Source organism: Babylonia areolata, chromosome 4 (assembly GCF_041734735.1).
Source record: "Babylonia areolata isolate BAREFJ2019XMU chromosome 4, ASM4173473v1, whole genome shotgun sequence".
Lineage (NCBI taxonomy): Eukaryota > Metazoa > Mollusca > Gastropoda > Neogastropoda > Buccinidae > Babylonia > Babylonia areolata.
The window spans coordinates 35,000,461-35,015,460 of NC_134879.1; the positions used below are offsets into that span (position 1 = coordinate 35,000,461).

At 46.8% G+C, this 15,000-nt stretch overlaps 1 protein-coding gene across 4 annotated transcripts in view; it reads left to right on the forward strand.

Annotated features, from left to right (window-relative positions):
* Positions 1 to 15,000, forward strand: part of LOC143281105 (homeobox protein Meis1-like) — a 335,401-nt gene that overhangs the window by 117,768 nt on the left and 202,633 nt on the right. For all 4 annotated transcript variants that reach the window (XM_076586062.1, XM_076586065.1, XM_076586063.1 and 1 more), the window contains 2 exons: positions 6,614 to 6,664; positions 13,991 to 14,188. In XM_076586062.1, coding sequence (XP_076442177.1) covers positions 6,614 to 6,664; positions 13,991 to 14,188 — 249 coding nt within the window. The remainder of the gene's footprint in view (positions 1 to 6,613; positions 6,665 to 13,990; positions 14,189 to 15,000) is intronic.

Consider the following 15,000-nt stretch of genomic DNA (forward strand, 5'->3'; position numbering starts at 1 on the left):
TGAGCCCCTTTTATGATGAATTCCAGAGTCTCTTATCCCACCCCCATCCACTTCTAACTCTGACCTTGAGTTAGTGTGTGTGTGTGTGTGTGTGTGTGTGTGTGTGTGTGTGTACGCATGACAGACACGGAGAGTTTGTGAAAATGGGGACATTTTCAGAACGATGTTAACAAACAAACTGATGAAGTTGCCTGCCGTCATTATTGAATCGTGATGGAAGTAACGATTTCAGCATATGAGATAACATGAGGGGAAAAAATGTAGTAGTAGTCGTAGAAGTATTCTCGTTGTTGTTCCTTATCATATTGTAACAATGGTGATGTTGTAGACGCTTTGGGTGGGTGGTGGGATGGTGCTGGTGTTGTTTTCGTCGTCATAGTGGCGGCTATAGTACTTGTGTTGTTTTCGTCGTCATAGTGGCGGCTATAGTACTAGTGTTGTTGTCGTCGTCATAGTGGCGGCTATAGTACTAGTGTTGTTGTCGTCGTCATAGTGGCGGCTATAGTACTTGTGTTGTTTTCGTCGTCATAGTGGCGGCTATAGTACTTGTGTTGTTTTCGTCGTCATAGTGGCGGCTATAGTACTTGTGTTGTTTTCGTCGTCATAGTGGCGGCTATAGTACTTGTGTTGTTGTCGTCGTCATAGTGGCGGCTATAGTACTAGTGTTGTTCTCGTCGTCATAGTGGCGGCTATAGTACTAGTGTTGTTGTCGTCGTCATAGTGGCGGCTATAGTACTAGTGTTGTTCTCGTCGTCATAGTGGCGGCTATAGTACTAGTGTTGTTCTCGTCGTCAAAGTGGCGGCTATAGTACTAGTGTTGTTATCGTCGTCAAAGTGGCGGCTATAGTACTAGTGTTGTTATCGTCGTCAAAGTGGCGGCTATAGTACTAGTGTTGTTATCGTCGTCAAAGTGGCGGCTATGGTACTAGCCTTGTTATCGTCGTCATAGTGGTGGTTATAGTACTAGCCTTGTTATCGTCGTCATAATGGTGGTTATAGTACTAGTGTTGTCGTCATTGTCATAGTGGTGGTTATATTGCTAGTGTTGTCGTCATTGTTCATAGTGGTGGTTATAGTGCTAGTGTTGTCGTCATTGTTCATAGTGGTGGTTATAGTGCTAGTGTTGTCGTCATTGTCATAGTGGTGGTTATAGTGTTAGTAGTGTTGTTGTCAAAGTGGTAGTTATCGTGCTAGTGTCGTCGTCGAAGCGCTGGCTTTAGTTCTAGTTTTATAGCTGTCGTCGAAGTGGTGGTAATAGCGACAGTGTTGTCGTCGTCGCAGTTGTGGTGGTAGTGGTTTGTGATGGTAGTGGTGGTGATAGTGATAAGCGTCGTCGTCGTGGTCGTGGTAGTTGTGCTGGTTTATGACGGTAGTAGTTCTTGATGGTGGTGTTTCGTCGTTGTATGGTGATGGTGGTGGTGGTGTCGTTAGTGGCAGTTGTTGTCACAGTGGATGTCGCAGTGGAGATGATGTTGGTGGTGGTGGCGGTGGTGGTGACGGGGATTGGGATGGAGATGTGGAAGGGCTGTGATGTGGGAGTAGAGCTGTGTGTGCGGGTGTAGTCAGTGGAGGGAGGGGGGGAGGGAGGGAGCGAGGCAACGGCCGCCACAACGGCGCTGGCTGGCCTTGTAAATGAAGCGTGGCCTCGCTGGGGAAATTCTGAAAATAGCGGAGCCTGCGGTGCCAGAATTTTTCGGGGGAGGGAGAGAAAAAGTGTGGGGGGGGTTGTGTGTGTGTGGGGGGGGGGGGGAGGTGAGGTGGGGGGGGGGAAGGGTTGGATAGAATGGGGGCAGGGAGCTTTGTGGGGTGGGTGGTGGGTTTAGGAAGGGATACGATTGGGTTTGGGGGGAAGAGGAGTGGGGTAGGTTTGCTTGGACGGTGGTGCGGGCATTGGGCGTGGTTTAGGTTTAGGTTTTTCTCTTTTTGTGTGTGTCTCTCTGGGGGTGGGGGTGGGGGTTCCTTTTTCTCGTGTATCGCTTGTCTCTTGCTTGCCTTTGACTCTGCTATTGTTTTCTTGTTAGTTTCTTTCTGTTCCTTATTTTGTATTGTTATTGTTTTTCCATGCCGCAACTTCCCATGCCTTTCACTGCTTTCAGGGTACAGGGGCGTGTATGTGTGGTGATAGAAGGAGAGTGAGGGGTTTAGACTTGGTGATTTGTGTGTTTAGAAGTGTGTGTGTGTGTGTGTGTGTGAAAGAGAAAGAGAGAGTGGTGTGTGTGTGTGTGTGTGTGTGTGTGTGTGTGTGTGTGTGTGTTATGGAGGGTAGGTGGACGCAGACAGACAGACACAGCTCCAGAGAAAGGTCGTTTCTTTACAAATAAGAGGAGGTAGAGGAGGCTCAGATAAAACAAACAAAACAAAAGAACCTTCAAAAAGCATGCAAGCACACAAACAAACAAACAAAACTAAAGAACAACTTAAACACGCGTACACGAGGATAGGACGCAGCAATGGAAGTGTGTCTGTATGTGTGTGTGTGTGTGTGGTGTGTGTGTGAGAGAGAGAGGAAAGTGGAAGGGGTGAGGAGGGGGGGGGGGTGAGATGGAAATCTGAGTCCTCCGGCCCCCTCCCCATCCCCAGGGAGGAAGATGGGGAGAGTAGTTAGGAAGAGGGTTGGGGTTGGAAGAGGAGGTGGGATGTCTGTTCACTCCCAGATGGCAGAAGGAGAGAGAGAAAGAGAGAAGGAAAGAGAGAAAGTAGCAGTTTCAGTAGCAGTGGCCAAACCATTTCTCTGTCTGTCTAGTACCGTACCACACGCCTTCATGCCTTTGAAAGGAGTCCTCCATTCTCTGTCTGTATGTCTCTGTCTGTATGGATGTCTGCCTATCTACTCTCCCCCGGCGTTCCTCTCTCTCTTTCTGAGTCTCGACTCTCTCTCATGCATACACACACACACACACACACACACACACATGCTACTCGCCACGCTTCTCAGCATCACCATCCCCCTCTCTCCCCCCTCCTCTTCTCCCCACACAACACCTCCGCTACTACCACATACAACCACCACCTCCACCACCACCACCCCCACACACACACACACCACCACCACCTTCCCTTGTTGTCCAAGCTCGCTTTCATTTCATTTCGACTCGCACTGCAGATCTTATCTTCTCTTGCTGCCCCCCTGCGCCACCCCCCTTCCCTCTCTCTTTCTCTCCCTCCCTCCCATCCTCCCACCCCCTTCCCCAAGCCCTCTCTCATCCTCTACCTCCCCTCACCCTCCTCTCTCTCTCTCACTCACTCTCACTCTCTCGCTTGCTTGCTCTGTTCCGCAAGTTTTACTCCCGTGCTCCACCGCTGACTAGACTGGCCACCGCTTTCCCTGCTGGGAACTGGGGAAAGAGAGAACGAAGGAAGTGATACTTGTGCCCAATTCCCAGATGGTGGAAAGCTTGAAAGTCTGTAGGTTGGGTCCAGCAGGCAAAGAGAGGGGCGGGGAGGAGGCGGAGGGGGGAGAGTGCGTGGAGGCGAGTCTGGCTGGTGGTGGTGGTGGCAGTACTTTGTTGTGTAGTTCGCCTCTGCACTCTGTGTGTTTGGAGGAAACTATCTTTTCTGGACAGTGGAGAAGAGAGTCTGCCGAAAAGAAGTAGAAGAAGAAAAAGAAAAAAGCTGTACAAAGTAGTTTGATACACGCGTGCATGAATGCATGTACACATGCGCGCGCGTGCACACAAACACACATATACGCGTATATATATATATATATATATATATATATATATATATTGTATATTTATTTATATATATTGTGTGTGCGTGCACGTACGTGTGTGTGTGTGTGTGTGTGTGTGTGTGTGTGGAGAGAGAGAGAGGAAGAGAGAGAGAGCAGTCACTGGTGCAGTCTATCTCTATCTCTCCCTCACTCTCTCTCTCTCACACACATACACACGCATACGCACACACATATATACACATCATTATGTTCAAAATAAATCGGTGTCTTCTCTCGTTCTGACAAAGCAGACAAAGTTGAAATCAAATAAAGCAGAACGGAGCCATGTTTTAACCAAATAAAACGAGGGCAGAACACGAAAAATGAAATGAAACAAAAGAGAATATAGTACAGTAAAGCCTAAAAACAAAATGAAAGAGAGAGCATTTTTTGTGCGTATGTTCTGCTCCACTTTTGTCGCTTCTGATCCTCTCCCGTGTGTCTCTTATTCTGCGTGTGCGTGTGTGTGTGTGTGTGTGTGTGTGTGTGTGTGTGTGTGTGTGTCGGTCGATCGGTGTGTGTCTTGGTATGTGTGGTGTGTGTTTGAAGCTGCGTCTGTGTATGGTATGTGCTCGAGGCTCTTGCGTGTATGGTGTATGTTTGAGGCTATGTGCACAAGTGTGCGTGTTAATGTGTGTGCATATATGTGTGTGTGTTCACGCGTGCGCTTAGATAAACAGGAGAAGAAGAAGAAAAAAAAATGACGATGACGAGAAAATAAGATGCACTGCAATTATCAAAAGACAACAGCAAATCAGTGTTTAACGAGTAAAGAAGGAAAACAAGGGTGAAACTTCTGTGTATTAAAACTTTTGTGATTATGTCATATAACAGAAAAACATTTACAATAAAAGAGAAAGTGGGTGGGGAAGGAAGATAGGAGGAGGGAGAGGGAGAAGGGGAAAGAGGAAGATGGGATAAAGACTGTTAGTGCGCGTGTGAGTGCGTGCGTGCGTGCGTGCGTGTGTGTGTGTGTGTGTGTGTGTGTGCGTGCGTGCGTGTGTGTGTGAGCGTTTGATGGAGAGAATGAGAATGAAAAATTTAGTGTACTTTGTATGTTTGTGGTTATGTGAGAGAGTGAGACAGCTGCGACAGAATAGAATGGGTTTTACTCTCTCTGTCTCTCTGTGCTCTTTCTCTCTGTCTCTCCCCCACCTCATATTCCCTCTTTCCCTTCCCACTTCTGTGTGTTTTTACCCCAGTCCCGCAACATCTCTCTCTCTCTCTCTCTCTCTCTCTCTCTCTCTCTCTCAGTGTCTGTCTGTCTCTCTCCCCTTCTCTCTCTGTGCGGTTGCCATTCTCAAGTTATTTCCTCCAGAGGCGTTCTTGTCGTAATCCCCCCAGCTTTGGGCTCCCCTAAGAAAGTGAATTTTACCTCGGAACAAAGTCTGACGGGGTGGCACCGCTCTTCACACACACACACACACACACACACACACACACACACACACACAGGAGAGAGAGAACACACACACACACACACCACAGACACACACAGACACAGACACACACACACACACACACACACACACACACACACACACACACACACACAGAGGAGAGAGAGTGTATGTGGGTGGGTGGGGAGTAAGTAGATGAGGGTTTAGAGGAGGAAGAGAAATAAGGAAATGATGGATGTGGGGGAGGAGGTGGAGGAAGAGGAAGAGAAGTTGCTCTTGTGCCATGAACAGTAACTTCGTGGAACTAGACGTAAATGTGAGCGGTAGGGGTTAGGGGAGAGGGGGGGGGGGGTGGTAGAAGAGGCGAGGGTGGTGGTGGTGGTGAAGGGGGGAAAGATGAGATTGGACACACTCACACAGGCCCTGGCAGTGAGGAATCCAAACAAGAGTTTATGTACAGACCCCCCCCCCCCCCCCCACCCTCCACCCTCTCTCTCTCTTCATTCTCCTAATTAGGCCAAAGAGGGAGGAAGGGCTAGGATTCCCAGAAACCTGTCTGGCTTTTTTGTTTTCATTTTTTTTCTTCTTCTGGTGTCTGGTCTGTCTCTCTTCCTGTCTGTCTGTCTTGTCAGTCTCTGTACTCAGATGATGGACGTTGTCTGCCAGTCATTTGTGATCTGTGCTAACATGATGATGATTGTGATGATGATGATGATGATGATAATAGTTTATTTCTATTGCGCCTCTCATTCAAATACAATAATGCTCAAGGCACATTAATATAACATAAATGAAACACTGCACAAAAGTCACAACCACATGTTAAAATCTCCAAAAACCATTCCATGTGAACACAGTCGCCCCAGATACATGATGATGATGATAATGATGATGATTCTTAGTAATAGCAGCAGCAGCAGCAGCAGTAGTAGTAGTAGGTAGAGTGGAGTTTAACGACCTATTAGTAGTAGTATAAGCAGTAGTAGTTATAGTTGTAGTCCTATGATTGTTAGTTAATGTTGCTGGTGTGTTTTTATCAATAATAGCAGCAGCAGCAGTAGTAGTAGTAGTAGGTAGAGTGGAGTTTAACGACCTATTAGTAGTAGTATAAGCAGTAGTAGTTATAGTTGTAGTCCTATGATTTTGTTAATGTTGCTGGTGTGTTTTTTATCAACAACATCATTATCGTCATTCTTCTTTCTATTACAGTTAGGATTATCATGATTGTTGTAAGTATCAGTATGATTGTTGTTGTTGATAATCATTATTATTGTTGTTGTTTCACGCCCAGGATGGAGACGGTGCAAGTCTTTTACACTTATTTTGTTTTTGTGATTTTAGTTGATTATACATATACTATCTCATGACAGACAAACAAGCGGGTGTTACGTGCTGATGGTGAAATGCTGCCATTTTCTTATTCATTCATTTATTTGGTTAGTTATTTGCTGCCTGTGCGGTAACTAATACATTTGTGTTGCCTGTTGTGTTGTTTCAGATGATTCAAGCCATTCAGGTGTTACGTTTCCATCTTCTGGAGTTAGAAAAGGTGAGAGTTGCCGTGCTTTCTGTCTGTGTGTCTGTCTCTGTCTCTCTGTTTTCGGCTTTTTTTTTGCTTTTTTTTTCTATGTATTTTCGTTCCCCCTTCTCTCTCTCTCTCTCTCTCTCTCACTCACTCTCTCTCTCACTCACTCACACTCTCTCTGTATATTCGTTCCCCCCTCTCTCTCTTTCTATGTATTTTCGTCCCCCCCTCTCTCTATGTATTTTCGTTCTCCCCCCTCTCTCTCTATGTACTTTCGTTCCCACATCTCTCTCTCTCTCTCTCCTTCTCTCTCTCTGCCTCCCCCTCTCTCTTTCTCTCTCTCTCCCTCCTCTCTGTCTCTTTCTTTCCTTTCTCTGTCTCTTGTCTCTCTGTTGTTGGTTTTTGCGCTTTTCTTCTATGTATGTTCGTCTGCTTTGTCGCTTCGTGTTATTTGTTGACTTCCTGTTTCATTTGTTCTCTTTATTTTCATTTTATGTACCTTCTATTTTACTGTTATTCTCTTTTTTTTATGTGTTGTGGTGTATTTGCTCCCGTTGTTTTAAAAACAAACCAAAACAAGATAGAAAAAGGAAAAACCAACAACAAAAAAACAACATTGACACATGTTGTACATATTGTTTCTACTCGGTTGAAAGAAAACTTTGCGTTCATTTTGGGTTTTTTTTTCTTTACGAATTTTTTTGTGTTTTTTCCACTCCCCCCTTCCTTCCTGTTTTGAAGTCGTTTTTCTTCTTCTTCCTTTTTTGCACTTCACCTTCTCCGCCACTCTCCACCCCCACCCACCTCCTACCCCTCTTCCCCGTTTGAAAAAAAAAGGGGGAAAAAAGAGGAAAGGAAGAAAGAAAGGGGAAAAAAGAAAAATGGAAAAAAAATCCTGTTAACGAAAATAAGATCGCAGACGCAGCCAAGCGAAAGGAAGAAGACAGAAACAAGTGTCACGTTTCACAACAGTCGGGCGCCATTTTGCTTCGGAGGCGCCTGATCCAGTTCTTCCATAAAGTTGCTCCCCCTCCCCCGCCCTCCACCCCCCCCCCCCCCCCCCCCAGCCCACCCCCACCCCCCGTTCTTCTCCCTATCCCCCAACAATCCAACTCCCCACACCCCTCCCACACACACACACACACACACGTACACACACACACACACAACTCCTCCTCCTCCTCCCCCTCCCCTATGTCTCGTTCATTAGAACTGTGACTGGTTAGGTATGAGTGAGAGAAGAATGGAAGGGGAGAGGGGGTTAGGTGTTGGGGGAGCGGGGATGGGGGGGGGTGAGGAAGGGAGAGAGGGGGTGGGGCTGTTTGTGTGTTTGGTCTTTGTCGGAGGCTGAAATCTGTGTGAACCAATATCGTTTGTCGTTGAAAGTGTGTGCTGGATATTTTTTTCAAAATAAAACAAAGAGAGGAACACGGGCGAGGAGGGAGGGAGGGAGAGAGAGAGAGAGAGATTTAAGAAACAAAAAGAATAAAGAAAAAAAGAGGGAAACGTGGTTGGGTTGAGTTAGGGGTTTGTTACCAAAGAGGTGTGCAGAAAACCAGTGTTGGCTGAGCCCGAAAGGGGAGCTTTCGAAACAACACAGGCCGCTCAAATAAGCAAAAAATAAACCAAGAAATGAATACAGATAAAGCGATAGCAGGCTGTCTGGTAGCTTTGAATATTGCAGTCCATCCGTCAACATAAATAATCAGGGTAACAAACAACAGGAGTAGCGAAAGGTTTGGGTGCACCACTACGTTTCTTCAACAACAACAAGTTTATAGATATCGGCAAAGAAACAAAATAGTCCTATGCCAGTGATTATTGGATTTGTATTTTTTTTTTTTTTAAAGGCGGTGACTCCTTCAGAGAAAGTGGAGGGAAATGAAGAAAGAAGGAAGAAAGAAGGAAAGAAAAGGAACAAACAAGACAACAGCGGGTCCCTTTCCTGGTGCCTCCTACAAATAAAAGGTTTCCCCTTGCTTGTGTGTTTAGAAACACTTGGGGCAGACAGACCTAGGCAGCAGCAACCTAACGACACCACTATGTGTATTTCAGAGAGAGAGAGAGAAGGGGGGGGATGTATTTTGTATGTGTACGCGCGTGAGTTTGTGCCCAAATGGTGAGAGAGAGAGAGAGAGGGGGGGTGTAAGTATGAGTGAGTGAGTGAGAGAGACAGGGGGGAGAGAGAGACAGACAGAGAGAGGCGAATATCACACCACGTGGTTTTGTAAACCTGCACACTCTATCCACCACGTGACCACGCCTTCCTCCTTCATCTCATCACCACCAACCTCACACCCTTCTCGTCCCATATTACTTATCCCCTCTTCTTCTTCCTCCTCCTCCCCCACCATCTACATCACCCCCCCCCCCCACCCCCCTCACCCTCAACCTCACGCCCTCCCTCATCCACCCTCCCACCCACCCACCTAAAAACAAACAAACAAAAAAACACATTAAAAAAAATCAACTCACAGTAAGTCCTGCGCTGGTTTCGAAATCCGCTGCTAAAAAAAGAAAGAAAAAAAAATCCTCCTCTGCTCTCCCCCACCCCACCCCACCCCGCCCCCATATCCCTCCCTTTCTCACACTTCCCCCCTCCCTCCCTTCAAATCACCCACTCCTACCCCTTTCTCCCCCCACTCACACACCTCTCCTTCCCACCCCCCTCCCCACCCCCACCAGCTCTCCCACCCCCTGTAGTGTAGATGTGGGCGATAACCCCTGGAGTTGGACTTGGAAGCTCGTGCCTCCAGCCCCAGAGCGGGGGATCGTGTGCTGCTGCCTCCCAACGCGGGAATGCCTGGCCCGGCCCGCCTGGCTTCTGGGCGCCGGGCCCCGTGATAACGCAGGTTTCGTCGCTGTGCTCTTCAAATAGACTGGCGCTGTACGATAACGACGAAACGAATGCAAAGCCAGGGGCCGTTGGGAGGTGGGGGGGGTTGGGGGGGGCTCTTCCCCACCTCCTCCTCTCCTCTTCCTTCCTTTCTCTCCACCAAATCCCCATCCCCCAAGCCCTCTCTCCCACCCCCACCCCCCTGGAACTCTCTCTTCTCCTCTCTCCTCTGCTCTCCGATACGACCTTCGTTTTCATCCCGACAATGTCTTTGTGCCAGACCCCAACCCTGGCGCAGATGGAGATAAAAACCGGTTTTTTTTTTTGGTGTGTGTGTGTTTTGTTTGTTTGTTTTTGTTTTTGTGTTTGTTGAACCTGTTGTAAGGAAGGAAGAGGGGGCGGGGGGAGATAACACAAGGATAAAGAGAAGAGGGTTGAAAGAAGTAAGGGAAAAGAACATTAAAGAGAGAACATGCAAAGGGTTCACAGCCTGTGTCAGAGACTGTGGACTGGACCAGAGTAGACTTGAACCCAGGTACTTAATTTCCTTGCTTGTGTCATTGGTTATTCTGCCACCCCTCCACTACCATCCGTCCCACCACCAAAAATCCTCTGGCTTTGCGACATCTTCCACGCAAGAATTGAAGGGGGAGTTGGGCCAGTTTTGCCTTTGGACAGACTTCTTGATTGCGAAATTTATGAACTTCTGTTCCGAAGAGTAGACAAAATTTCTTGACTGATAACCAGAAGAGAAAACCAACCAAAAAAAAAAAAAGGAAAAAGAATACACTTTTGCCCACAAAATCCATTTCAGTTGCGAAACCATCTATGCGTGAGTTATAGGTGAACTTCGATTTCAAAGGGTGGACCAAAATATTTACAGACAGACCGACCCAGAAGTCACCAGGCTGATTACGAAATATTATTCTTGTGCACGTCTGTGGGCATGAACACGTATTTTGAAACACACACACACACACACACACACACACACACACACACACACACACACACACACACACACACACACACATCAACAATAACAACAACAACAAAAGAACGTGCAGTCTCATCTTTGAAAGAAAGAGGTCAAAAACAAAAACAAAAAACAAACAAAAAAACCAACAAAAACAAGCCCAACTGATCTTTACAACAGAGCCCCACAGTAGCTGGAAGAGTGCGGGGCAATTTAAATCAATAATTAATGCGTGCAAAATGTCGGCGTGTAGCGATTGGCGGGGGTTTTCAGACATTAAGACGGCGGGAGGAGGGGGAAAGGGAGGAGGAGGAGGCTCTAATTCAGGACTGCAGCAACCTTTGCCGTCGCCACTCGATGCAGACGACATTTACCCCGACCGCCAACCCTCCTTCCTGGGGGTTAGTGACTGAGGAATTTGATAAGCAACCCGCCACAGCCACTACACCACAGGCCTTTCTATCCCCCCAGCTCAGTCTTTCAGTGCTGCTTTCGTAAAGAGAAGAATCCGCAACGAGAGGACTGGAGAAAGTTCTTCTTGTCTTTCGGGGTCTTTCCTCTTTCTGTCTCTTTGGCTTTGTGTGTTGTTGTTCAATGCCTGCTTCACCGTTCTGTCCTTGGTCAGTGAGTGATCACTGGCAGATTTTTTTTTCTTTTTCGGTCAGATGATGTTTGTTTTTTTCTGAGGTCAGCGAGAGAAGTAGAGGGGGAGAGGAAGGTGGTCAGTCTGGAAGAGAGCGTCAATGGCTCTGGAGCAGTGCCCTCATTCAGGTCATGGGTACTTAATTCTATCGACCTCAGTAAGGGGAGTAAACAGAAAGAGAGAGGTAGAGAGAGAAGTTGTTGGGGCGACCACACCTTTTGTCGTCTGTTTGTTATGTGTGTTTTGCGATATCACGAGAAAGAGAGAGAGAGAGAGGGGGGGAGGTTGGATGGGGGGGGGGGGGGGGGGGGCACGGTGCTTGCGATAACCAACTTCAAATCTCGGCACACACACTCGCACACACTCAGACAGAACATAGTCTCAGAGATAACCAACTCAAACAAAATTTTCACCACCGAGAGAGAGAGAGAGAGGGGGGGGGGGGGGGGGGGGGGGTAGAATGGGGGTACAGTCGGAGGGAGATAACCAACTCAAACAGTCTCTACCTGCAGAGACACACCCCGCCCTGCCTGTACTGTACAGCCAGCTAGCTGTGGCGCTAGGCCCATGGCCGCTGTTGTATTTGAGCGGCCTTTCCCCATTCACAGAAACTGATAACACGGGACTCCAGTGTTGTCGCGAAACGGGGCTGTGTACAGACACAGCTGCCAAACCACCTCACCTTTGGTGTGCCTTGGTGTGTACAGGACGTCAAATCCAGGCCATTACAGAGACATGAACGCCGAATGTATCATGTCCAGCAGCCACAAACAGCTTCACGATGAATCCTCTGCCAGGGTTAGGTCGAAGGTCCCAGTAGCCTTTTACAGCCACTGGAGCAGTGAATTCATATCCACTGTGTCCAGGGCGCGGCATAAGAAAGGCAGGATCCAATCCTCTCCTTCCGCCGTTTGTACCCGTCCCAACCATAGTCAGGTACCCGTTTAAACCCGGGTGGTATGAGGAAAATAGGATTAGAGTGCCTTTCTCAACACCTTGCCGAAACGGAATATCGGCCCTTGGTCCATTGTTTCTTACTGAACAGGGCGTAAAATGTGAAAACGAAACATCTGGAATTTGTGTAGCTCGATGAAGCTAGCCAGATAAAAATCTAGGAGGGTGGGTTTAAAGAGTAGTGCGCGAAATGCTGACGATGAAATTGAAAGGGCTAAGTGAACATCAGGAAAAATATAATTTATTGACGAAATCCTGCGTAAATTGAATATGGCAGGAGTCAGTGGCTTTTGTATTTAGTTTCACGTAATCTGTAGGTTTTTGACCGGATTGTGTGTGGGGAGAGGGAACTAGGGGGTGAGTCACCGCGTGTATTCGTTTTGTGTGTGTGTGTGTGTGTGTGTGTGTGTCCTCACGATTACTTTCCCCCTTCGTTATTGCACTGGGACAGGAAGAACAACAATGCATTGTTTTATTGGGTGGCTTCAGCATGTGGCTGTACCCAGTCATCTGACACCAGTGTGTGTTTGGTCATCACCACCTGTCAGATATTTTCTTATTAGGCCCGTGTGTATTTGGTTGAAAAAACAAAGAAACAGACAAAATAATTACAACAACAACAATAATAAAAAAAAAGAAAGCAAACAAAACAAAAAACATACCCTCACACACATTCACACTCCACTCCCTTTGAAAGCAGTTTTTAGTACGAAACAAGAAACTGTTAGTGGTGACCATACAGAATGAATAAATAAAGAGTAAGCAAATGAATATGTACTCCTTTCTCTTCAAACACACACGCGCACGCGCGCACACACACACACACACACACACATACACACACACGCGCGCTCTCTCGCTCTCTCTCTCTTTCTCTCACAAACACACACACACGCATACACGTACGCACGCACGCACGCACATACACACACACACACACACACACACACTCCTGGATGCAGTTTAATCATGAAAGAAGATATTGGCAGTAACCAGCATGAATAAATAATTTCAATATTCGACATCCCGTCAGAATGGGTATTACGAATGCCTGCCCGTATCTCTAAGTGAGTGTGTGTGTGTGTGTGTGTGTGTGTGTGTGTGTGTGTGTGTGTGTTGGTCCTGCACAGCGTTCACAAGTTTATTTGACAGTTGATACAATCTTTCGCAGTTCCACCCGTCTCCCCCCTCCCCCCCCGAAAACAAACACTTGGGTGACAAGTTGTCCCACCTGTGTCGCACACATATCCTGAATTGAGTTGCTGATGGTGCTATCTGCATCTCTCGGGCCTGGCTGAGGCGAGGACAATTTTATGATGAAAATAAAAATAATAAAAATAATAAGGGAGGGTGCGTACATACAGTTGGGCGCTCTCGTGTGCAGTGTTTCGCTCGAATAAAAGCTGGTCTCCATGGTCTTATCTTTATCATCCCCAGCATCCTCCTCCTCGTGATCGTGATCTTTCTTCATCACCATCCTCGTGTCGCACCATTCCAGCTTCAAATTATTGAAGAACACTTGGACTCCTGGAGAATTGTCTCCTCTCCACTCCCACCCCACGCCCACACCCCTCCCCAGTGACAAACATTGTGTGGTAAAATCAAAACGTATACCCTTGGTAATGAAACAGAAAAGCAGACAATAGGTTTATAAAACAAATGTATGTAGAAGATTTAAAAAAAATTCAATAAATGAATACATGTAAAAAATGTAAACCTTCATACAAGTACAGTATGACATGACACTACAACGACGACGACAACAACAGCAACTTCAACGACAACACTTATATACGACAACGTATGCATTCGACAACAAGAACAGAAACTACAACCATGACGACGACAACAACGACAATAACAACACTTGACAAGGTATGCATTAAAAAAAAAACTTTTGTGTCTTTCTCCCCCACCCCACCCACCGTTCCACGAAACCAGGTACACGAACTGTGCGACAACTTCTGCCACCGCTACATCAGCTGTCTAAAGGGCAAGATGCCCATCGACCTGGTCATCGATGAGCGGGAGGGAGGGGGTGCCAACCCCATGCCCCCCAAGTCGTGCTCCTCCACCAGCACCTCCGTGTCGGAGAACCCCCTGGATCATACTCACCCAGACGCCACGCCCGTGGATCAGGTCAGTGTGCAAACAGCAGCAGCACCAGCAGCAGCAGCACCAGCAGCAGCAAGCAAGCAGCAAACAAACTTTTGTGTGTGTTGTTGTGGTTGTGATGGTGGGACTTATCTTGTTTCGAATGCTTTTGGTTCTTTTTGTTTGTTTGTTGTGTGTGTGTGTGTGTGTGTGTGTGTGCGTGTGTGTGTGTGTGTTGTTTGTTTGTTTGTTGATGTTGTTGTCGTTTGTGGGTCTTCTCTCTCTCTCTCTCTCTCTCTCTCTCTCTCTCTCTCTCCCTCCCTCCCTCCCTCCCTCCCTCCCTTCCTCTGTTCGTGTGTTGTGGTGGTGGATGTGGATGTGACGGTGACTTGTCTCTTTTCAATGTGTTTTTGTTGGTTTTCTTTTTGTTATTGTCGTTTGTGGGCGTTACTTGTTCGGATTTTGTTTTTGTTTTTTCTTGTTGCTTTTTTTTTTCTTTTTCTTTTTGATTTGTTTGTTTGTTTGTTGTTTTTGGAATGTGGCGTGACGTCTTTTCGGTGTGTTTTTGTTTATTGTTTGTTTTATTGTTGGGATGTGATGTCTCTTCAGTGTGTAATGTCTGTTCAGTGTGTGTTTTTGTTTATTTGTTGTTGTTCTTATTATTGTTTATGGGTGTTTTCTTTGTTTTTCTTTCTTTCTGTTTTTCTCTCGTTCTTTCTTTCTGTCTTTCTAGCTGCAGCAGCAACTTTGCTGAGGTGAATATGACGTATATTGTGTGTGTTTCTCTCTCCGTCTGTCTGTCTGTCTGTCTCTCTCTCTCTCTCTCTCTCTCTCTCTCTCTCTCTCTCTCTCTCTCT